Source organism: Daktulosphaira vitifoliae, unplaced genomic scaffold (assembly GCF_025091365.1).
Source record: "Daktulosphaira vitifoliae isolate Bord-2020 unplaced genomic scaffold, ASM2509136v1 Scaffold_3, whole genome shotgun sequence".
NCBI classification, from domain to species: Eukaryota; Metazoa; Arthropoda; class Insecta; order Hemiptera; family Phylloxeridae; genus Daktulosphaira; species Daktulosphaira vitifoliae.
In genome coordinates, this window is record NW_026099574.1 from 27,371,621 (window position 1) to 27,398,775 (window position 27,155).

A 27,155-nucleotide genomic window follows, 5' to 3' on the forward strand; every position below is an offset into this window, starting at 1 on the left:
TCATTAATGTACTAGGGATAACTTATAAATTTTATAAATTCATAATGTCCTGAACCCTAGTCATAAGTCATCAAAATAATCATTTTTAAATTTACATATAAAATAAATATTCTTTTTATTCTATTTTTATGTATACTAAATAATCATTTTTTGTGAAGCATTATTGAATAGTTCGTCATTTTTATGAATTATTAGTCATAAATGTAGTAAAAAAATTATAAATCGTAATTATGTAAGACAAAGAACACGAGATTTTTTAAAAATTTAAAAAATTATCAACTAGATGTGTTAGATTTGAAATGTTTTCAAATTTCATTAAGCAAAATTGGTCTCAATTATTTGTATTAACAGACACAAAAATACAAATTGTAGTAAGATTTATTCATACTAATCTTAACGAAACGCGAAATTCTTAACTTTACATGGAACCTAGAAATATTTAGTTTTTATTAGATGATGATCGTTCAAAATAGACTAATTATGTCAATTTTTAGAATTTTTTTTTGTGTACTATTTAAAAATTAACTGAAATTCATGATAGTTATTATCATGGATTTCAATTAATTTTTTTTGGTATTTTGCAAATTATTGTACAGTGTTGTTTGTCAAAATAAATTTCTACTATTACACAATATACATTATCTAATTAAATTTAAAGAGATGGAATGATAAATACATTGTTTACTAAACCCAGAACATGACTAGGTTACGATGCGTAGCAATTGTTCATATTTTTGGTGTTTGGTTAAATTAGCTATTTAAGTTTATAATAGAAGTTATGACGTTCGTAGCAAGGAATTAACGGAAAGGAAAATTTATGAGATCTACACATTTTCTGTGTATCATGTCATACCTTAATAAAAATATAATAATATCTACGTAGTAATTAATGTGATCTCTGTAGTAGGTAACTTTGTATAGGAAGGAGAAACAAACTATGTAAAATGGGCGTCCATCCGACCAGATAATTTACTTTCTCCATGCTGACTTCACGGCCGTATACATCTAGCAAACTTCAAGATTTGTAACACAATTAAGTCTCTAGACACTCAGTAAACAAATCGGATCGACTCGGATACCACGGCGAAGGATATCAACCAACTTAGTTTCTACGAGAGCGTTTACTAGGTAAGCGTTATTTTTAAACAAAACTTTTTCAATTGACTAAAAATAATTTTATACCTGTTACTATTTACTTGATCAATTACACATTTTGATTACTATTTATTGAATTTTTCTGGGGGATACACAATAAGCATGAAAAATTAATTTTGTGAATTCTATAAGGAACCTAACAAGGACGTATAGAAAATTTACCTTCTATAAATCTTAAGATTTTAATAATTAATTTACCCGTCTCACTGCTTTCAACTGTTAAATGCTTTTTTCGCTAATGTAACTTACTTTTAACGGATTTTTGTATTTCCTATTTGCCACGGGGTAGTAGACGCCAAATACCTTTATTACATTTCCAATCGACGTTTTCTAGCTTTCCTCGAGTGCACACGTGTTTGTACATGTTTATCCCGAGGGCGGAAAATGCGGCCGGAGCGCGAGGATAATTTATTTTTCCATTCCTCAGTTTTTACTTTTAGTCGTTTCGCAAGTGTTTCATTTTTCTTCGTCGGTGTTATATATATATATATATACACATCAAGCCAAGATTGGCATTTTATGTGAAACACACTATTATTAGTATAATACTCAATATATCTGTACACCATTATAGTTCAGACAAAATGTGAAAACCTTTAAGTCGTTTAAGGGTTGTGTAAAATGATATTGGTTTAGACAATAGCGAAACTTATAACGTATAACACAATACGCGAACAATACAAATCGTGAAATTACTTTGGTTATAACTTTTGACGATATTAATTGCTTCTGTCGAGTTAAAATTTGTATACCGTTAGGTATAAATTAATAACCAATTAGGTAAATTATGACAAGGAGTCATCGATAAAATGGAAAGTTTAAATAATAGGTTTTTTTCTATTACGGCTAATGATTTTTTACGATACATAAATATATTGTTTTTGTGAAATTTTAAAATTATAGCTTATGCTAAATGAAATTTGATAAATGTTGAATGAAATATTTTTTAGATTCATAAAAACTTTTTAAAATGACATAAACTTTGTACCGTTTCAATTATGAACAGTCATTATATATATTAATGATGTGTATATTATCATAAAAAAATCGATTATATTTAATCTAAATTATTTAGCTTAGTGAACTATAATTAGCATGGATTTTTATTTGAATTTTCCATCATATCGACTTTAGTTGTTCGTTTAACATTTATTTTGCTAGTTAAATTATGGCCTAGTATTATTATTGTTATTTGTAAAATTGTGTAGGTAAATAAAATATTTTGTTTACCGGACGGAAAATTTTACTTTAAATGTCGAAATCATTCCAATAATTGGGTTTAAATTAGCTAGGTAATTAGACTAATTACGGATATTTTTAATGATTTGTTTATGAACAAACACAAATTAAATAATGAAATCGATAGTAAATAAAAATAAATTTATAAGTTATAATAAGGAAAAATGTCGGTAATAATATTTTCACTTTATCGCGTATCGTATATAAAAATAATGTGTAGAGATTTAAAAGCAACAGTTTGAACGCAATCAGTAGAACTGAGAAGCTTACGTATGGAAACGAAGACTGAGGAAGAAACGACGCCTTAGGGATAAAACTCAATGGGCTGGGTGAATCCCCTAAATTCGATGTACCGGAAGACATTGTTCTTGACCGAATTACTCTTTTCACCATTTGTAATGAGCTTAAGGCTAAAAAGCTGACTTCCGATTTTTTCGACTCAACACTTCTCGCAGTGCTTTGTTTTGACAATTTTATTCTTTGCCTTTTTTTAAGAAATAAAGCGTCAAATCTTGTATTCATTGAAATATTTTTTTTAAGATAAAAATTATACTTCTATATTTTTTAAATTCATATTTTACACGCATTAAAAGTTGTAATAAAACATTGGAAGTTTTAGATTGGTTGTAAAAATATTTTACCGGTTAAACTTTTTACAATACTGTACNATTAAGATAAAAATTATACTTCTATATTTTTTAAATTCATATTTTACACACATTAAAAGTTGTAATAAAACATTGGAAGTTTTAGATTGGTTGTAAAAATATTTTACCGGTTAAACTTTTTACAATACTGTACGTAATTAATTTGATTAAAAATATGACTTTCTAAAATAAAGAAAAACTGGTTATCTCAATTAAAGAAATTATAAATTATGAAACGTTCTATATTTGAACAATTGCTGTGGGTTAGCATAATGTTAACCCAAGAAGGAGTTATATTAACTGCTCCATTAATTTTGCATAATTAGAAACATAATTTAACGATTCTTTAAAATTGTTAAAATCATAAGCTCAGGTCAACTTTAATTAAAATGAAATATTAGTATTTATGGTTTATAAGATTTATAGGCATTTTAAAATGTAAAAATTTTGATTATTTCCAATTTTAAGTAGACTAGTTGGTACTTACAGTTTTCAAATAAATACTGTTATTTTCAATCACCAGTATTTGAAGAAATCGAAATTTACGGTGATAATTGAATTTGTAAAGATGTTTGTACTAATGTAAACATAAATGCAATCCGAAAATGCTTAGAGGATATTGCTCCTCTAATTATATTTCTGCCTCCCCTAAATTATGAAAATTACATGTAAATGTTTATATAAATATTTTTTATAGGAAGAGAATAATTAAGTTGGATCATCCAAACATTTTGTTCCAATAGTACCTATGAATATAAATCTGAAACACAGTAATTATTGATTATACAATTACGTTAATACCGACTAAGGTATATCAAGATAAACAATATTAATAACTGGATGCTACTATGAGAATCAAAATATTTCTGAATGTTTTTTATCAAAATAAAGATTTTTATTTATTCAAATTTTTGACGTTCGGTATTGAATGATTTGAAGAAAATAAATTATTTTATTTTTATTAAAAAAAAATAAAACCATCTTAATCAAAGAAAATTATTAAATTTTACAATCTCAGAGATGGGAAATTCTATAGTTTTGAAGTTAAAAAAAAAAAAAAAATTATATATAACATTCAAGTTTTCCCTTTTTTCTTATGTATAAGTAATAGGTATTACAGTATTTAACCACTTCATTTTGACTAATGATCCTCAGCAGTGTTTTTATTTTTCTACTTTAAATTAAAAAAGAAATATTATTATTTTTCTCTTGAATCGCTTTCGTGTTTCTATGACATGTTGTAAATGTGTTTAAACGTATTTACAAACAAAACTTTCTTCGCTCTCTAGATCTAAAGAATCGTAAATATATGAATGATGTAAGAACTGCGGTAATGTAAAATATATTTTTTTTTATGAAATACTATCTGTTTAACAAAGAAAAAAATAATGACATCATAGAAATTTCATTTTTTCATGTTGGTAATTGCCTACGCGAATTCCATAAATAGAAAGTAAAATATAACTAACTGTTCAACATTTATAATTTTTAGGTAAAACCAATTAAAGTTACACATTTCAAAGTATGAAAGACAAAATTTAAAAAAAAGAACAATTGTAAATTCAGGTAGTACTTGGATCGATTATATTGAAAAAAATATTAAGTAGACCTAATATCATATAATTAAATATGCATTTGAGTGCACTTAAACGCACAAATACATTATTTATAAGATACCAAGCATTGCTCTAACGATTTTATCATTTATAAAAGTAAAATATCTAAATAACGTTTAAATTAACCTTAATGATCATATGAGAAGTTTAAGCTATCTGAATATCTTCATATGTACCTACTGTAAAATGGTGCGATTATTATGCAAAAGGTTGCAAAGTTAATGCATAGCATTGTTACATATACCTGTGTACGTATAAACTCATATTAGAACAACGTACCTACATACGAAACGATCTGACGATTTAGTTGCCCATAGAGTGAAAGTTTAAAAACCAATGAAAATGAAACAAGAATCCGGAATTCTAGTTAAACTATATGCATAATATAATAATGTACATGCGAGTAGGTTACAACACTTTGATGGACGTTTCAGTAAAACCCGTTTGCGGCGATCACGACAAGCCATCGCCGCCCAGTGTCACTATAAGTCATAACCTTAGGGATACTGTGGAAGTTAAATGTACAGCGTACAGCACTCATAGTTCGGTTGGGTTCGATAATTTTTCGAATTTTAAGATACAAAAATCGTAATTAATTTGTCATGCAACACAAGCGTATTGTAAATTCGAAAAATTAGTTTCATCCTATTAATAGATAAAAAGTCATCATTCATTACAAATTGCTAATTATACATTCTTAATCGACGTTTACAATCAATGATAATTTGAAAGTTCAATGGTCTCTTTAAGTATTCTATGCGCTACTGATTACGCAAGTTGAGAAGTATAAAAAAAAATATAAAGTTCACTATGATTTATTTACATTATACAACATTTTCATTTAAATACATTGTAATGACTAGTAAAGTATCCAGGGGATAAGAGGGTCACACCATTTCCCAAAATATTTTATAAATTTTAAAATAATATAAATATCAAATTGGTAAAAAATAAATTATCATAAAATAAAAATGATCACATTGTAAAATAATTACATCATTATTAATAATTTTTTGTTTGTCAACGGCTTTTGACAGTTTTATTTTTAAAATTGTTTTTGTCTTTTACGTATCACATTTTACGCTGTCGTTTTCTACGCAATTTGAGTAATTGGAAGCTATCCGAGTAGATTAGAACAACTAAACCATATACCTATTTAAAGAAAGTTGATAGTTGAATGGTCTGTTGTTACATAAACAAAACAATACCCTACTCTAATAAGGTAGCTGAAATATAATACTACAAATATTATATTACTTTGGTGAAAAAAATTAATTTGAAAGCCTAAAGTTACTGTTTGGCTAAAAATTAAAAACTGATGAGTTATAATAATGTATTTAAATAAAACTGTTGTATAATGTAAATAGTTCATAATGTGTTCTCTAAATTTTCTTAGAGAAAACTATGCAGGTCATGAACATTTTTACAACGAAATAATGACATTTTTATTGATGTTATGTCAGTTTAAATAAAGATGTTGTGCATTTATGTTACTCAACTTATCTTAAAAATTAAATCCGTCACTGCGATATATTGTTAAAACTTTTTTTTGCTGATGATTTATTGGTTGTGGGTAATATTGTGTATGCTCTTACAATATCAGCATTTATAGATGTTAACTAAATTAGTGTGATTTTTATGTATCAATTATTTATATTTCCAGTAATGAACAATAATTTTATTAACTTTGTTTGTTTTACGCTCTGGATATCTCATTGTTCCATTCTTAGCCAAAACTAGAACAATCTGATTTATTGGTTTAATGAAATTCAGCGTTCAAAATTTATCGATCAATACTCTTATTACCATTTATTTTATTATTGTTTTAGGCCAGGTTTAAATTAGAATATAGCTTTAACTTAGTACACTTGATTGTACTTAAATACATTCCTAGACAACAGAATGTAATAGTATCTATGTAACAATATAATATGTACATATGAGTTTGACATAATACTAGACTTTCACTCATATCATTGATTTGATTCGCAAGAGGTATCTTACACGCCTCCAGTTATTTTATTTTGGACTCTAAAATTACTTTTTATTCATATAATTATAATTTATAATTAAATTATAGGTCAATATTTGACTGGAACTATAATATTAAATGTCTAAATTTAATTTTAATTTTTAACCAGTAATTTTTTTGAAATTACTGGTTTATAAAATTATTTAATGAAATATAATGAAACTAAATAATTATAATGATGTAAAACATAATTTTGATAGATGGTGGCAGAAGCAAAATTTCTGCTTTAAGTTATTGTGGATTTATAGGATTCATCCTTTTAATTTCACTAGCAAAAATCTTCAAATTTATATGACGACATATATTTTTCGATGATTATATCGAGAAAACTTAAATTCCAGATACGAATATGTGTTTAATTTATTTACAAACTTTCTTAGCTTAAACTCTTTAAAAGTGCTTTCACACATATTTGATTCTTAAGAAACTAGATTACATGTCTATGTAAGTTTATTTCATTAAAAAAAGTTGTCACATAACAACTAAAATATACACAATGTTTTTCAAGTTAAACTTTTATTACATTTTAGACTTCACAACTGTTATACATTTTAAATTCTATTTTATCTCTTAAAAGACCAAAAAGGGATCATATTATTTCATCATTGTGTGTGATTCATTTCATATGTGTGTGTGTGTTTAGTATTATATCACAAATTTTACAAGTTTAAGTTTTATATTTTACATAACAAACAAAATACAAACTGCGAATTATTCGTCGACTTCAATAACAGGTTTCATATAAATATTATAGATAATACATATAAAAATAAATAATTTGAAATAGTTATTAAACAGATGTGTTTTAAATTTGTAAATACTATAATGATAACATTTAAAAAAAAATTATACATATAACGAACTTATCATAATAAGTTTTATAGTTGATTTTTTTTTTTACTTTATAAATCTTATTTCAATTAATTATTAAAAATTAATTCTTAAAAAAATCACTTCCATTCCTAACAATCATTGTTAGTGTATGATATGTAAGTATAAATGTATAATTTGTACATAAAAAATAAAATTAATAAATATACGTATTAATTGCATACATTTTGCAATGCTTACGTTGTTAAGACCTTATGTAATTAATTACATTAATAGATTTATCTATTATTACAAGAATAATAGTGTTTTAATTTTTCTTCATATATGTTAAAAAACGGTTACAGAAACCAAAAGTATTTTGAGAATACCTTTGAAACCTTAATTAAACTTAAAAATTGACATTAAAAGAATATAAGTTTGGTTTTAAAAATGATTTCATACAATTTTTTTTTCATAAATCTACTTTATCATAGCTATTTCATAATTCTTGGAAAAAATTCGATATAAGTCAACTAACTTACTAAATATGACAAAAGTTTTTGAAATCCGAAATTATTTTGGTTCTTAGTATTAAATGAAATATATTTTTACTAATTGTTTGACAAAATCATACATTTATATAATTTAGATGTTCTGTCATTAGCGAAGTAATTCATTTTTTTATTACTAATGCTCATTTAAAATGACATTGAAATTTTTCTAAGCTATTAAAAGTTTTATTTTTAAATTGATAGTCATGTAGCCCGAAATTAACTTTTTGTCTGTGTTACTATTATATGCATACGTTTTTATTGACTAAATATTTCATTTCTTCTTTTGATTTAAAAAATAAAACTAGTCAAAATATAAGTTCACATATTGTAATTTGTAATGTAATAGTGCTTATAAATTGCTTACTATAATTCTTCCCTTGTATTTAACTATCAAATATTAGTTGATCTGAAGAAAATAATTCATTGAATTAGCCTATAATAGTTTTTAATTTGTATTTTTTAATCTTGAATTATATATTCATAAAATATTATATAAATTCGCGTAAAGATATTAAATAAATAAAATTATGTATTTTGTGTTAAAAAAATATTTGGTTTTTTATTCATTATTTATATTTTGAAATTTCGACATGACCTTTGTATGTGAACATTTATATTATACTTGGGTACTTACTCATGACGTATTTAGTAATTAATTAGCCGTAGCAAATAATATCTTTGTTAGGATTTCTAAAATTAAGTAAAATTAATAATATTTATAAAAAACTTTTTTTTTTTGAATAATTAAAAAAAAAGAATTTTTCGTTTTTATTTAATGTTATTTTCTAAAAAATTACGTTATTAATACTATATTAGTAAAGTTGTTAGTTACACTAGCATAATATAATTTAATTATAATAATATAATTTATAATACTTTCAATTTATATTTATTTTAACAAAATCATTAATATTTAATTTCTACTATTTTAAAAATAATAGTTAATTAGAAGAATTCTTTAAATTTAACTCGAAGTATTTAAGGAAATTACTAACAATAAAAATTATAATGAAATAAATTGTTTTGAGAAATTAAAAAAAAAATAGTTTTTTTAATTGCTATTTTTTCAGGTGTATGATCAATTATAATTCCAATTATAGAAATAACATTCGTAACAAAAACAATTCATAAAAATACTAATAATAAACAATGTTTTTTAAAAACTCAGTGTTTTCGATCGCATTTATAATAACTCTGAATTTTCTCTTATTTCATGTTTTATAGTGTAAGATATTTGTAATACGTAAAACAAACCACTTAATATTATACACTAGTCAAATTTAATCTGTAACTTATTTATGATACGTTTATTTTATTTAGTTTTTTTTTTTTTTTGAGAATAATTACAATAATTTCGGAATGTGCGGCATATTTAAAAAAAATGTGCCCCGTTGTAATTGTAAAGTCTGAATTAAATTGGCTGTACCAACAAACTCTCTCCGGATGTCTAGCGTTACTTTTCTTTTTTTTTTTATTTAAATATGCTGACCACAACCACCATTGAGTCATGTAACCTACAACAGAGTAACCATTTCTAAACAAATCTTCTAAGTTTCATCTTACAGAAGTCAGACTGGTTCGTAGTTGTATACTGTTGCGAGTATTACCCAATAAATTGTAATCCCTACGGGTCCAATGAGACACTCGTTTTCGAAAAGACGCTTGACAGAGTTTAACATGTTTAATAATTTTAAAGTCCTTGACGGTCACCACATCCTCCTCCTATTTTGTGTTGTGAACAATGATAATATCGAGTGGGTATTATGCTATTGTATAGATATACGAACGTCCAAATGATTAGAATCATTAGGTGATATGACAAATATTAAAGCTATAGCCAAGTAGTTAATGCCGTTTAAATGTAATAATACATAGAATGTACTTGTAAAAATCATATAAAAAGTTACGACAGATTTATTAAAAAACTCTCATGAAAGATTAAATATCGATGACTAACTCTACTTAATTGGTATAAATATATTAAGAAATTGTGACATAATAAAAGCAACATTCACTTTATTTCTAATTATTTTTCAGTTAACTATTCACGATATATTGTGTTCTCTTACAATGTATAATAGTTAACATGTTGCTTTTATAATATGTAAAGAAATAGAAAAGTAGATCCTACTCAAAATAAATTAGTTGATATGCTCTATGCTTCTTAATTATTTGACAGACCATTTTTATTTTACTTTCATAATAAAATCAATAAGAGACAAATGGTTTAAATTTACTTTTTAACTGTCCTATTAATAAATAATTGATTAATTAGTTATTCTGTATAATGATAATATCCAAAAACTGTATTAAAGTCAGTGATTTTTTTTTTCAGATAAATATAAAAATGGAAGAAAAAAGCGAAGTAGCAGCATTTTTTGCGGGACGGTCAGTTTTTGTAACCGGTGGCACTGGATTAATGGGAAAAGTGCTAGTGTGGAAATTATTAACAGGATGTCCAGACATAGAAAAAATATATGTATTAATCAGAAGTAAAAGAGGTAAATCTCCTTATCTTCGATACCAAGATGTTATTAAAGCTCCGGTAAGAATTCAATAACTTATTCATGTTCATTTGAAATAAAAAAAAAAAATTAATTCATTTAACTTTTTAAAGATATTTAACGATATTCGTGCAAAAAATAAAAATTTATTGAACAAAATAGAAGTAATCAGTGGTGATGTTGGAATTGATGGACTAGGTATAGCTCCTGATATGAAAATCAAGTTAATATCAACTGTTTCAGTCGTCTTTCACGGAGCAGCGACTTTGAACTTGGAGGCAACGCTATCCGAAGCCATCAATCTTAACACAAAAGGAACATTGCGTACATTAGAATTTTGTTCTGAAATGAAGAATTTAGTGGTAAGAACTTTAAAATGTTCAAAAATCGAAAGAATAATTGAAACTTAATGAAAAAAAACAATTATTAAATCTAAAATACAATAAATAATTTATTTTTAAATAAGCAAGTTAGCAAGTTATAATATTAATAAATGTGTCTATAATAAATCCATTTTTATTTTAACAAAAACCACAATATATAATATAAATAATACACACTCTAACTTAACGTAAAATTGTACTCGATGATTAAATTGTTTCAAAAAACAAAATAAAAATACTAGGGTACATATACAATACAATTTTTCCAATGCCTCTTAAACTAACCCGCCTAATGATTGAATTATTTCATAAGAAGTTTTAATATTTAAACTTCAATATTTTTTTTAGTCTTTCGTTCACTTTTCGACAGCTTTTTGTCATGTAGACTTAGAGAGTCTTGATGAGGAAGTACATAAATCACCTTACGATGTGCACAATATGATCAGATTAAATTCATGGCTTGACGAAAAATCCATTCAGACAGTCACGTCTCAGTAAGAATAATTTCAATATTGTCTAAAAACTTTTTACAACACATTCAATTTTTATAAAGATAAATTATTATTACAAGAAGATTTAATGTCAAACTGAATTATTTGTAAAACAAGAAAAATGGGATTTGAGTAAAAAAAAAGGCATTTTCTTGTACAAACATTACAATGTTTTATTGTATTTTTTTTTTATTTATAACATGTAAAAAAATGTTATATATTTTTAATATAAATTTAAACAATTGTTTAGGCCCTTCCTATTTCAAATAACTAAAACGAATATTATTTACAGTATTTATTTCGTATCCTAATTGAAATATCCAAATCAATCTTATTTTGTTCTCATCTGATTTGTTGAATATTTTAGTTTAATCAAACCACATCCGAACACTTATACTTTTTCAAAACGATTAGCTGAAGATATTGTTAGCGAGTTCTACCCTCAAATGCCCGTTTGTATAGCAAGACCGTCTATAGGTAAATATAAAAATAATTTAATGATAGAACATTATTGGATTTAAAGTAAATAATATTTCTAGTTACTCCGGCACTCAAAGAACCACTGCCAGGGTGGGTAGATAATTTAAACGGGCCCGTGGGGATCATGGTGGCTGGAGGCAAGGGCGTATTAAGATCCATTTTATGTAATCCGGATTACACTGCAGAAGCCATATCAGTAGATTTAGCAATTAACGCTGTAATTTCTATTGCTTGGAATATGGGGACATCAAAAGATAAGTAAGTAAAAAAAAAATACAGTTATTTTGCTCTAACTGATTAAATTGGTGTAATTTACATTTTATTTTATATAAATTACTTTAATAAAGTAAAATATATAATTTTTTTTAGAAAAAAATGTATTCCTGTGTACAATCTTACTCAACATAATTTAAATCCAATATCATGGCGTACTGTCTTGGATAAAGGCAGGAATATCGCTCTTAAATATCCGTTTGAAGTTATATTGTGGTATCCTAATGGCTCTATGACAACAAATAGGTACATTCACATGTACAATAGGATTTTCCATCATTGGATACCCGCATACTTTATCGATATACTATTGTTTATATTTGGACAAAAAAGATTGTAAGTATATTTATAAAATATATACCTAAGTTTAAAAAATGAATGATTTGATACTCCTTTCATCGAAATTTTACTATTTATATTTTAATTACTTATAATTCTAAGTAAACGTGGTTTTATCAATAATCTTTTTTTTAATTTTCAAATATTGTAACAACTTGTTAACTATTAAAAAATTACAAGATATTTACGATATTTTCGTATGTATTTTTATAATATTTACAAGATATTAACTTTAAATATAGTTAATTATAAAACTGGAATAGTCCAGTCAAAATTTTCACATCTTAAATTTGACTTTATGTTTTAGCATGGTAAGAGTTCAACAAAAAATAGCTGATGGATTACGAGTGTTACAATACTTTACAATGCGTAATTGGGATTTCAAAAACGACAAATTGTTAGCCCTCAGGGAAACAATGAACTCTACTGATCGTGAACTGTTCGACATGCATTTTGAAAAGTTGGATATTGAGAAGTATTTCACCGATTGCATTTTAGGTGCTCGAACATACTGTCTAAAAGAAGACCCAAACAGTTTGCCAAAATCTAGAAAAATCATCAAAGTGTAAGCAAATCAATTTTAATTAAAACTCTTACATATCAATGTAATCAATGTAATTTTTATTAATTTAGGTTGTACGTGTTAGACGTTATCGTTAAGTACTTAAAATATGCATTGTTAGCTTGGATATGCTACAAACTTTATTCTGTCGTTAATGCCGCGTACTAATAATTTGCTTCATATAATCCGCATTATCTTATTTATTCACAGCGCTCTAATGATGTTATTCTAAGATTTAATTGAAGATAAATATTTCCGGATTCTCTAAATTTGGATCTTTGACCAAGAGAATTAAAAAAACCCATACATTTTTTTACAACACATTCGTAGGTTTTCATTTATTGTTCTTGTTTCTTCTTATCACTCCGCTGCTGGATACGTCAAAACCCCCTTTAGATATGCTTTTAATATAGTGTTTCCCCTTATATTCTGACACGCACCCTCTGACCGAGGAGATGAATACGCACGTCGCTACCTCTTGAAAGTATTTAAACGCATTGTTCTCGAATACAGAAGAAAGCAGACATCACAAGTACCTTTTATAGTTATATACAAACGAGCATCTTTTGTTCGTCCGGCCACTAGCCTCGGGATCTACGTTCGCTATATTGATTTACACGTACTATACGAATCGAGAAGCAAAAAGAATTTTCGAGAAAAAATATTCTGTCATCTAAACACCATTATCACCAAGAAGTGGTACTAGGTAGATCAATAAAATATACAAAAAACAAAAGGATTTTAAACGAAATTTCTTGACCAGTGCACTACCACCACCACCACCACCACAAAAACTATACATTCGCGTATTAAGTCAGTGATTGATCACATATCACTGTTACTGATTTTTTTTTCATTTTCGTCTATTGACTTAAGTATGACCGATGACAATTACTAGTCTATATTATTACATTCGCTCATAGCTCAAACGTTTCTGTTAATTTTTATAATGTTAAATCACTCTTGACATCAAAATTCTACTCTGTATACATTCAACGAATCATTCATCATCACAAAACATATTCATTATTTATATAACGCGATTTATTTGTTTTTAATCAAATAATTTTTACTGAAAAAATAATAATTATCGTATGGTTTTTGTTACCTAAGTTTAAATGTTGTTAGTATTAACTCTATTTATAATAATAGAAAAGAAATGTATTTTTTATCAAAAACATTGTGTTTATATTGTATATTTTATGTATTATGTGTTCATTGTTATAACAAAATTTAAATTAACAAAATGTACGTGGCAGTTATTTCTATTATGACATTATATAAAAAATAAAATGATAAGTATTTTCTGTAGTGGTTTTCAAAATATGAAATACTAAACGATTTTCTTTCATACGTTTGACAACTTTTATAAGATGAACGACGTGATACATAATATGTCGAAAACATTTTAAAATGTTTCAAACTGAAGTTGGTTCATTTGAGAAATACGAATATAGTATAACGAAAATCATTTCAATCCAATTTAATTTAAATCACACCAGTTTTTCTTTGTTTCTGAAGCTAGTTTCAATGTTGAAAAAGTGGACTGTTATTTTCAGCTAAATAAAAAATAAATATAATAGATACAAATAAATTAAAATAAAAATAAAATTATACTTTCATTTATCTACAGATAATTATAACGTAAAATGATTATGACAGTACAATAAAAAATTGTATCATTTATAAATCATACCGGTAAATATTCGTTTATTATAAACATTTTACATTAATAGATTAGTTAGTTAATTAAATATCTTATAGTTAATTCTTATCAATTTAAATAAATTTTAAGTTTTACTTAATCATGTTATTTCGATATCTTAAGCACAACTTATTTATAAAAATTAACTACTAACATGACCACCATCAGTGTCTTATCTGCATTTTATCTAAATAAAATATTTATATTAATTTTTATTTGCTGAATTATTGTTCGAATACGAGTATCTTTATCTAATTTTGTTGGTTTTATAATTATTTACTGCCTACACTGATTATGAAACACTTTATATTAACTTGTCTTTTTCTAAATACTGGCACAATATCTGATGTTTTTAAACTAGGTATTTAGCAATTACGACAACACATAGTTTATTTTATCGGACTAATTATTACAAGTTAATCTACAACACTTATCACTGTTACTCGCATCGTGCATATTCTATGAAGCTGTTGTAACAAGAGATGAAGTACATTATATAGGTAAATTTATGGTATATATGTAGTAAGCTCGAGTCTGTGCCGAAACACTAATAGTAAATATTATGGATAAATAAACATAAATATTGTTTATAGTACTTGCATAATAAAGTAGTACTTTAAAACACACACTGCATAAACATAATACATCCAACGGTGTACTCAGTGGATACTACTCACATACACAACCGAAAATCCGATTTTATACGTTCTCAAATATTCGACAACGTAAAAAGGTTTTTCAAGCAAATCTGTAATATCAATAACTTTATTATATAAAATCTAGGGTTACCAGAAAACTTTATTTTATTTATCTTATCCTTAGATTTAATTGAACGATAACATATTTCTATATCGATATATTACTTGGTAAAAGAATAAAGAGCTTTCTTTTTAATAATTTTTGGAGTCATTAGATACTGTCTTAAAATTTTGATCGGTAATTCCTTGGGGACAAATTTTTTAAACAAGGAACGTGAATTATTTGTTTCTAAACCAGTCTCTAGTTTTACAACTTCAAATTGCAATAAAACTCCCGTTAGACTACCGATCGACCCGATATAAAAAAAAAAAATGATTTTGAAGAACTTGAACTGGAAGCACTCAAAAAATTATATAAATAAATTAAATTAAATTAATATCAATAAACTATTTAAAAAAATATATCTCCAAAAGCATTTAATAATCAACCGAAATTTATTAATATTTTCAAGTATACATATATTTTAGTTAACGCTTTATTTATAAAAAAAATAAATAAGTTTTAATCATAAGTGAACTCTGTTTTTTTTACTTATAAAATACATAAATATATGCCAAATTGTATAAAAAACAACCGAATTTCTTTCAATGATACGTCAAAAGGTTACAAATCGTATCTAGTCAAAGACATTACCCTCAAAAATTGAAAAAATTTCCTTCGTTCCCCGTAAATGGAGGAAATCTCCAAAAAAATTACAAATTTAAAAATCGCTAATTTTTTCAATTTTTTTTATCTAAAACTGACATAACATTTTAAATATAATCAATATAATATTATTCTTTTTTTTATAGATGCATGATATCTTTACCTATTATTTGATATTTTTTTTTTTATAAATCTGACTCTTTACATGCCCACAGGTAGGGATTCAAAATGACAACTTATTCACTAAAAATTAACTTTTTCAAATTAATTTTTGAATGTGTTCCAGAAATACTGACACTTGTATATATATCTTAAATTAAAGCTTATGTAATAAACTTTATTATAAAAACAAAAATTTCAGACTTTATTTTGTCTTCACGGTGAAAATGGCAACCGAATGATATTTTTGTGTGAAAATTCTCGATTTTATATTTTTAACTTTATAATGCTATAACTTATTGAAAAGTGTATGGATCTATACAATTTTTTTATGAGAAATAATATTTATATCTTTATATATATATTTATTCATATATTACACTTATAAATCATAAACTTGTAAACAGGGTATAAATAAGGAATTTATATTTATATTTTAACAAAACTTATATTAAAATAGAACACATTAAAGACAATCATTCATAAAATGTTAAATTAAAAATTTAGAAAGTATTCAGTTGTTTTTTTTTTAGATCCAATTGATTAGATATGAAATTAAATGGTTTATCAACTTTTTTTGTTTATTTGATTGTTTGTTCAGTGTTAATCAGCAAATAAACAATAACAACCTTTTGTTTTATTTTTTTTTAGTAAAATTATTACACTTTATTTTTGTATTTTAATTTAAAAGATATTTGTTACAAGTAATACTAGTTATACTAAATTAGCACTCTAAAAAAATTTTGAATTTTATTAAAGCAACGTTCTTGCCCTAAAAATTTGTTTGACAATTTTTTATTAAAATAAATTAAAGACAGATTGCCCTATTTAATCAAAATCAAAACTACCCTTCTTTTTATAACCTATATTATGTGAAATATTATAGTTGAAATTAATTTCATCTTTTTCCTAGAAAGTAATGGTATGTTTACGACAAAACTATTTTTTAAATTTTTTAACAAGCGTCGTTTGCTAATCACTTTCAATGGACCATTTGGTCTCCGGCAAAAGCCATATAAATACAAAACCGTTTCCTTGATGACAATATCGAAGGTTATGAAAAAAGTACATCCCTCAATACTGAAAGTGAGTTTTAACGTATATAAACAAAAGACCACAAAAACACAAATATAGATAAACAGTGTTCATTGAACACGCACGTTTACGGGCACGCAGAGTAGCCCATGAGGGGAGGATACGTAATCTACTGAGTGACCGAAGCCGCGAATTCGTTATACTTGGTCAGGGGTGTTAGCGCAGTCGCCGGATATCGTTAGTATCGGTTAGACGCGCAACCCTCGACATGTTTCGCCGGCACTGTGCGGCAGTTTTTCTATTCATCGGGAACGTTTTTTTAACCGGTAAGATTATTTTTATACTGTCCAATGTCGTGAATACTTTTAAAAGTTGACTGGCAATATTTTAGGCAATTTATCATGCGATATGAATTTGTAAATGTTAACAATGCAAAAATATACGTTTAAATAATAATCAATTAATTTTGTCAACAAAATTGTTGATCATTATTATTGTATCATTCGATAACAATCGTATTTCATTAATACTTAATGATATTAACATTATTAATCATTTAAATGTATTCGAACAACATCATCATTAATAAATTACTGATGAACCATTTTGACGAGAGTTATTTGAATTATATCAAGTAACATGGTGTTTAGTACTGACAAAATAATGACATTCTGGTCACGCAATCTCCTTGGACAATAAAACGAAATTCTTAAAAAATTTAAGAAATTATCAATTTCCATGTTAAATATTTGTAGAGATGAGTATTATAAAAATATAACTTAGACTAATTCGAAAAATTAGTTAAAAAGTAAAAATAATAATTATATTTTTTTTTAATAAAATACTACTTATTTTAATTATAAAACTCAATTACTTACAAAATTACTGATTTTAAATTATCATTTAATGGGTTTTAAAATTCAATTATTTATTTCAATATTCTTTAGAGGTTTAATAGGATTTATTAATGAATTTATTTATATATATATATAAGTGATGTGAGCATGTATTATTATTAGTAATAAATTCTACTAATTTTCTCACCATAAAATTATAGACAAACTATTATAATTATTTCGAAGAATTTAATAAATAACAATTCATTTAACCATATAATAATTTTTATATGAAAATGTCAAAAAATAACAAAAAATTTTAAACGCATTGGTGGAGCTTTATATTGTTTTTTCAGTATTTATTTTGAACGTGAAAGGCAGTTTATTAATGTTTCTTTTGTCACAACGAATTTCATTTTTTTAGCTGTGATACAACCTCTCAGCAGTTATTTGAACAACAAAAGATAAACTTTTACAGTTTTTTTTTTTTCTACGAAGATAAATATCATCAGTTTTAAACATATGTTGTTCTTTTGTTACATGTTGTTGATATAACAAAGATTTCAGTGTTCCAATGTTACCATAGTCTTGTAACAGATTATTTTACAAATTTTATTATCATAAAAATGAGACAATTTTTAAAAAACAACCTAGTAACTAGATAAGACTTTCATGCATTGTAATTTAATTAAATAATAAAAACCATAGGGACTTCAAAAATTATTATAATTAAATGTATCGTAGAAAAATACGATAGAATAAGAATATTTTAGCAGTAAAATTACAACAATAAAAAAAACATTAAATTCAGTTATACAGAGTAATTCATTAAGGGTACAATACTCAATTACTGGGAAACTATTTTTAAAATTTAAAATTTTTGTAAAGGTAAATATGGCTTGATAAAAAAAACTTTAACATTATATTTTTAAATGAAAACCCCTATCTTTACCTTGATAATATGATAGAATACAATTTACTAACATTCTTGTTCTTATCATATTTTTTATCTGATCAACGTCTGTTTAAACGTGTTAAAGTTAAGTGGTTTTAAACCAAATTTCTATTTTTATTCTAATGTATTGTATACAAAAGTTATTGATGATTATTATTAGACGCATACTATTATATTCCATATAAGTTTACATTAATACATTGTTGAACGATCAGTGTGAAAAATTTTTTTTGATAAGTGCAAATAAAAATAATTTATGGTCCGTCGAAGCAAATTATTTTTGATTTTGATATTAAGAAAATCAAAGTAGTGATGAATTTCTATTTTGAATACAAATCTTTAAACAATATAATAAAACGAATGATTTATCGGATAAAAAAATTATAAAAACAAACTTACACATTTTTTCCTATTATATTATTAAGGTAAAAATATGGATACCAATTTAAGAATTTAAATGTTAAAGTTTTTTATCCATGAAGAGATGAAAAAAATTATTTAACTACATATTTATATTTAGAATTTATTGAATCAAACAATATTTTGTTTTACTAAATTTCAAAATTTTCAATTGTTTTTAAGAAAATGAGTGTTTTATCCTTAAATGAATCGTCCTGTATACCCGACATATCCATTTTTAAGAAGTAATAAATAACATTATTTTTATGCATTGAAAAAAAAAGTTAACCTAAAAATTTAGTAATTTTTATTCTAAACCTTTAAATGTGGGAATTTTGTAACTACTCTATTATTCAATATTTTAATAAAATTTTAATTAAAATATTATTTATCATTGTACATTACAATTAATTCTCTTGCATTCACTTTTTTTAATAAAGCTTAAGCCTTTAAAGTCATTTTTTAAATCTAATGATATTTTTATTTGCAAGTTTATGTTGTTAGTTCATGACAGAAAAGCAATTTGGATTTACTCATAAAAGTTACCCATCAATCGATTTTATTGAGCCTACTTTTTTTATAGCACACACTATGTATTGATTGCTATAGTAAGGCAATATAATCACATGTGTATATACTAATACATCAAAATTAATTCTCAATAACAACAAGAAAAAAACAAAGAAATATTTAGTTTTGTAATCAATTAAATTTAATAATTTGATATCTATTGATTTTATGATTTCTCAAAATAATTAAATATACTACTAAATTATTATGATATATGAAATTTAATTATTGATATAATAATTTAATTATTTTTAGTCGTTGGAATTTGAGAAAAACTACCATTAGACATTTAAACTATATTTATACATTTTATAAATTTAGGCTTATATGTTCAAAGCCATTAAAAAAACACACTGAGCCTGATGAAAAAAATATTTCTTTTTCCAGAAAAATGTATTATATATTTTTAATGAACCATTTTTTTTTTATTTTAGGTTGTCATTTAAAGAAACTAGGATACTTAAAAAATTTACACACTAATTCTTTTACAAGCATAAGCTGTATACCGATTGCTCTTGATCCTACACCATATTAAAGCTTTAGTATAATTTGAGTGCTGTATCGGACTATATTATAGTAGGATTAAAAACCGACTTGTTTTTATTTATCCTTTCCTTTCGTTAATAGTTTATAGCAAAAACTACGTCGATATTATCATCACAGAGGTATTGCGTTGGTTTTTTATGATTATTTTATTTTTTACGTGGTGAAATCTTCTACTTAATCCTTTTGCCACCTTCCAAATAAACTTTACTTTTATTTCAACTAAACCTCATATCAACGATTTACTCATAAACTCAAACATATTTATAATTTTGAGTTAAAACACAAAATTATAACATTTGTGCAATATATATTATTACAAACTAATTTCTAGTAAAAATAATGATAATCCTTATTATTGATTAAAAATCAAAAAATTCTAAAACATAAAATGTACCGTTTCTTTTATGTTTTAGCAAAACTTTCGAAAATTAGACAAACATTAATTATATTACAATATAATATGCAATAAATTGAGCTTAGTGATATGAAATAACTCATTTTTTTACGATAAAATTTTACTAAAAAATTATTGTTAACATTAAATTTTGTGATGAATTATTCATTTGCAGATATGATTTAGTATAATTTGATAACGTGATATATGTTATTTGCGGCACCATTATGTTTTTATTCTGGGAACGATAAATTATTTTGCACTTCAATTATTATACTTGTTAAATGATTTCATACGCGGTATGTTTATTTAGCACAATAAATGGATGAAATATCATACAATTTTGGAATGTAATAAGAATTTATTTGTTCCGTTCTGAAATTAGTTCCGGAATAACTAATCGACATTTCTACGCTTCCGCTTTTATCATCTTCAATTTTTTAAAGTTTTGCATTGCTGTTTTCACCAATCAACGCAAAAATAAAAACTGTTTTACATAAATTTAATAATACTAATATTATTTACTAGCTCTTGGTTGTATTCTAAATATTTCTAAAACGCTTATATTTTTAAAGTAAAATAGTGTCGTGCACAATAATTGAAGTTTGAATTTTCTTAAATTTCAAAAAAATTTGCTTTTAATTAATTTTTTTACATGTTTTCTAATTATTAATAATCTCAAAAAGAGGCGATAGAAAAAATCTAATTTCAAACTTGAAATCAGCGAAAAAATTTGGTTTATGTAAAATATATATTGGTCTATAATCATTAAATAATATTTTATTTTACTGTGTAATTTAGTTTAGTATAAAAACTAATTTTATACTCCTATTAATTTGGAGATTTTTAATTAAAAAACAGTTTTTTCGATGTGGCCATTTTTTACAATAGAGTAATTTTGAGATATTTGTCTGAATTTCTAAAAATAAAGAATTTTTACAATATTTTGTGATTATAAGTTCAAAAAGCTTATAACTATGTTCATTTGACGTATTTGTCAAGTGAGAGCAAAGAAAAATGAATGACAGATACAAAAATAAACCATATAGTAAAATATTTTAATATGAATAAGAAATTTATTCTCACAAGGGGAGACTACAGTGATGGGGTCCTTGGTATTTATTGAAGTTATTCAATCTAAATGAGATAAAAATCACACGAACTTTAAATTATTTTTCCACCTCAAAAAATAATTAAGAAAAAAATGCAAAAAAAGTTATTTCAATGGAGTTCGAGCTTCGTACGCCAAGCGTATAAAATTGTATAATCTTCAATGCAGCCACCGTGAATTACATGAACATTAGCTAAAAATGACAATTTAAGCTAGTTCAAAATTCAAACCAGCTTTTCTTATTTTTAAGGAGGCAAAATAATCAAAAAAATTTATATACAAACTATTAAATAATAAAATTATCTGCCCAGAGCTACTGGAACAAATTTGTTTTAAAATACCAGCTTATAATACCCGATCTCAACAATTATTTTTTTACTATTCTAGGGAAAAATAATTTCATTAAATATAGCCCATTAGACCGTATGTTAATGTCTTGTAATAATATTTCCAACTTTGATTTTTTTTATGATTGTCCTAACAAATTAAAATGTGTAATAACTAATAATACTCATTCTAACACAAATATTTAATGTTATATTCATAATAATTCATTACTTCTAATTTATATTATTTTTATACTTAATATCTAATTATTGTTCACCTTAATTTTATAAATGTATCACTGTATATTGTTAATTTTTTAAAATTGTATTTATATTATTATATTACTACCTGTACTACATTGCCCTTCGAGGGTGTTATCTTATAAATAAATAAATAAAAAATAATTATAAATTTATAATTAATATATGTTAGATTCATATAATTTTATATAAATTGGTGGACTCTTTATTATGGCAAACCTTTATATACTATTTTAAAATAAACAAAAAAATATAAAATAAAATTTGAACACATAGCATGTTTTTAACTATAGTACCATTTGCATATAAAGATAGGTCGTCGGGACCAAATTTTTTTTTATTAATAGTACGTAACATAATCTTTAATTTAACATATGTTAAAAGGACACAGTATTTTCGGAACATTTTCATAAGTTAACTTTTGGTAGAAAAGTTGCAATTTTCAATTCCCCTCTATGAGCAGGTAAAGTGTCATATTTTCAAAAAAAAATACATAAAGTAAAAGGTAAATATCAATGAATTTAATATAAAAAAAATTATTTTGTTTCGTTTATTTTCAATAAATGATGGAAATTTTTAGAAAAAAAAAAGTGAAAAATGTCCAAATTTAACATTTTAAAAATCGTAATTTTTTGAAGGATTTCCACTATTTACTGTAAACGAACGAAAAAAATTCAATTTTTGAGGGTAATGCTTTCAACTAGAGACAATTTGTGATCTTTTGACGTATTGTTGAGGAAAATTGGTTCAGTGAGAGCTAAGAAAAATTACTGACAGACACAAAAAATAAACACATTATGGTAAAATTAATATTTTTCTCAACTTCGTATCGAAGTAAAATCTAATATTCAAATTAAAAATATACGTTTAATAATTATTTTAAACAACAAAAAATATAACTATAAATAAAATGACTGTGTACATTTCTATTCTACATTAGTTCATTACATTAAAATATATAATATATAGGCCAATATAATCATTATGTCATGAATAAAATTTTTTTTTAAAAAACCATATTTGCACCAAACAGTTTAAATTTTGTGGATTTCATTTAATGTTCATGAATGATAATGATTTTTAATTTTGATATAAAAATATTTCTCTTACAACTATAAATAAGACCATTCCCAATAAAAATTTATTAATCCTAACTTTAAGTTACTGTAATAATTTTGACATTTTTACTTAAAATAACATTTGAACAATACTGTTTTTATTAAATAAAAATTGTTTAAATTTATGATGTAATTATCCAAAAAAAAAGTAAAAATAAAAGAAGTATAAATTTTATACTTCGATATTTAGTATTTAGAATACGTTTTTTATTTTATTTTTAATACCGGATTTGTTTAGTCAAAAATAAATTTATTGTAGCAAACTTTATCGTTTTTACTAAGGTAGTATAATAAAGTTCAATTTTGTTTTCTTATTAATGGTAATACTGTATATGGTTCGACTTTCGGACGAATTTATTCGAAAATTTTAAATTATTGGTATTAATGGTATTTATATATAGTGTATAAATCTTTCTAATAATACAATTAAAAAACAGTTCAATATAAAATATCCAATTTTTTAAGAAATAATTTTCAAGTCTATTCATACAATAGGAAATTACTTTAAACTTGTAAAAAAAAGAAAAGTAATAAGTACTATTTATTTTATTCTGAAGTTAATTGAAGAAAATCTATTAAAAGGTTGTGCCGCGGCCATGAATAAACAACAACATTTATTATAAACATTATAAATGTGAATTTTTATGTGTATAAACACAAGGTACATAAAAAGTCTTAAGAAAATATGCTCATGGTAAATATTATGAGTTATAAAGACAAAATTAAAGTCAGTCAAATGGGCTAAATGAAAAGAAAGTAGAAACCTAAGAGCTCATCGAGTTCGTAATATTATGTATAAAAAACAGCAAAAACAATGAACTTTAATAAGAAAAATGATGAAGAAACACAAGTGACAAAAAACATGACATGGTTATATAAGAACGTTTTCCAAGCTTATATTTTGTTTTGTGTTTTGTACTTATAAAACATGACAGAATTATAAAAATGACCAATTAAAACAGTTTATTACAGAATTCTTTCATTATTTAGATGCAAACTTTAAAAAAGAGTAAAACTATTATTTTGACGGATATTTTTTGTCATATTAAATATTAAGTTGAAAATTACAATATAGTGTGTTTAGTACAGATTAACGTCATTCAATTATTTAAAAATCATTTAGTCAAATTTTCAACAATAATAATTGAGTATTACATTTTATAAATTTTAAGTTTATGTAATATTTACTAAATAATTAGATGATATTATACTAGTTTCAAGAAAACGCTTTAATGGCGTAATTTTGAAAATAAAACCATATTATGTATATGAAGCTTTGTTAAAAAGTAAACTAAATTTTTTTCAAAAATAATTTTAAATAATCGTTCTTTTGTAAAATGAATTATTTTTATAGAATGTTTAAGCTTTATTATTTTTTTAATTTTTCCTCACTAAACTTAAAATTACAGTAATTAACATCAGTGTCTGATGCCAGTAAAATCTATTTTTTTGGAGTATTGATAATTAATATTAGGCCAGTGAGATCTGAACATTTGAACAGACATAACAAAAACACAGTTCATTACAACACCAATACATTCTCGAATTTTTATTGAAACTAACAATTATTAATAATGTTTTATATTATATTTTGTAATTATAAAAATTGTTCAAGTACAACTCCAATGAAAATATGATGATTTTTAATTGTTAAAATTAAAAAATGGAGTTTCTATCTAAATTATTGATTGAAAATAGAAATTATCTTTGTAACAGTTTTTAATTTTAATAACCAATTTGTAAGGCTAATTAAAACACAAAATGAACATTTGTTTTTATATTCTGCCATTATATTTCCGGTGCAACGACATCAAAATTAATTCCTAGTAAGGCTATGCAAAATTATCCTGAAACGTTAAAGTTGTTTGTTTACTTATCTACTTAACTCAGAGACTTAAAACAACAAGTTTTTAGAACCGCCAAAGATATTTTTAGGAACAAATAAAATTCACGTTGTTGGAATAATGCAAATTTAACTACAAAACTTATTAAAGCCAGAACATTTACTTGTGATTAATTATCCAATATTTAATGCAGGTGCAATACTTATCGTGATCACAAATTATTGTTTAGAACAAATCAATGAAAATTTAAACCAAACGTTTTAACTAGCTTGTGGAAATTTATTTTCTGATCTTTATTACAAAATAAGAAATGTTTTCTTTAATAAAGGACTTTTAAACGTCGAAAAATCTGTCAGCGATTGACATAGGCATGCATGTTGTGAGTGACGGAATATATCCTTTTGTTTTGTCAATAAGAAAAAAAAACATTTTCAAATAAATTCTTTGGTTCACTACTTAACTTCGTCATTGTTCCTGTCAAGTACTTACTTCTAAACTAGTTTTAGGTTTATCCTGGCATTTTGCCACGCTAAATTAGAACGGTATTTCACAATTAAGAGTAGCAGAAACTATAAACTTTAATAAATACCCTTTATGTGATTTTAAAATGGCGAGTTTTCAATTGAAATATCTTAAATACATCATGGATTTGTCATAGAATTACTATCGTATAAATAAAATTATAAGTGATGGAAAAAATTTTTACATTTTATATTATCAAAGTAAGATTTTTTTAAAAATTCTTTTGACACAGGTACTGTTAAACTTAATGTTTTCTTTTTCTGTTGAAATCTTAATACTATTTGACTAAGCATAGTTGCAAACGAAAGTATTTTTATAAATTTGATTATTTTGTATAAAATTTCTTAAATTCTACAAAAATTTCACAGATATAAATAAATCAAGAAGAATTTACATTTAATGAAAAGATGTATAATTTATTTTTAATAAACTACGTAATAAAAATATCCACGACAAATAATTTTTTGAAAAATTCATATTCTTTATTATTAGATTATTTAGCTATATACTAATATTAGTAAATAACTAATAATATTTACTACTATTTACTATTATTTTATGTTATATCTTTTTGTTTGGTATCCTCTTTTTATGTAATCACATTTTACGGATAATAATCTTATGTTGCTATAAAGATATACTAGTCTATATGTTAGAATGCCATTGTTGGTGTCCTCATTTATAAACTGAAGATCCATTTTTAAAATTCAAGTTATTAGATTTAAATAATAATTTAAATTGATAAAATATTTTAAAATTGTGATAAATTGTAACATTTTCTACAGTTTACTATAGCTGAAAGGCGTAAATTCACCAGATAAATCAACAAAAATATAAACAATAAAATTAATAATAATAGGATAAACAATACCTATCATTTTACTA

General features: G+C 24.4%; 2 protein-coding genes across 7 annotated transcripts in view; both read left to right on the forward strand.

Annotated features, from left to right (window-relative positions):
* The first annotated feature begins 968 nt into the window (after positions 1 to 968).
* Positions 969 to 13,865, forward strand: LOC126903317 (putative fatty acyl-CoA reductase CG5065). 2 transcript variants are annotated; one of them, XM_050681453.1, is made up of 10 exons: positions 989 to 1,128; positions 4,534 to 4,607; positions 10,389 to 10,598; positions 10,671 to 10,919; positions 11,289 to 11,434; positions 11,799 to 11,908; positions 11,971 to 12,169; positions 12,281 to 12,520; positions 12,831 to 13,088; positions 13,157 to 13,865. In XM_050681453.1, exons 3-10 carry the CDS (start codon positions 10,401 to 10,403, stop codon positions 13,251 to 13,253), a joined length of 1,497 nt encoding a protein of 498 aa, XP_050537410.1. In that variant the 5' UTR covers positions 989 to 1,128; positions 4,534 to 4,607; positions 10,389 to 10,400; the 3' UTR covers positions 13,254 to 13,865. The 2 variants fall into 2 exon arrangements, with proteins under 2 accessions (XP_050537409.1, XP_050537410.1); XM_050681452.1 differs by lacking the exon at positions 4,534 to 4,607 and having other exon boundaries at positions 969 to 1,128.
* A 3,754-nt stretch (positions 13,866 to 17,619) lies between these two features.
* Positions 17,620 to 27,155, forward strand: part of LOC126903303 (cell adhesion molecule Dscam2) — a 64,886-nt gene continuing 55,350 nt past the window's right edge. For all 5 annotated transcript variants that reach the window (XM_050681431.1, XM_050681432.1, XM_050681430.1 and 2 more), the window contains exon 1: positions 17,620 to 17,714. In XM_050681431.1, coding sequence (XP_050537388.1) covers positions 17,657 to 17,714 — 58 coding nt within the window. In that variant the 5' untranslated portion in view covers positions 17,620 to 17,656. The remainder of the gene's footprint in view (positions 17,715 to 27,155) is intronic.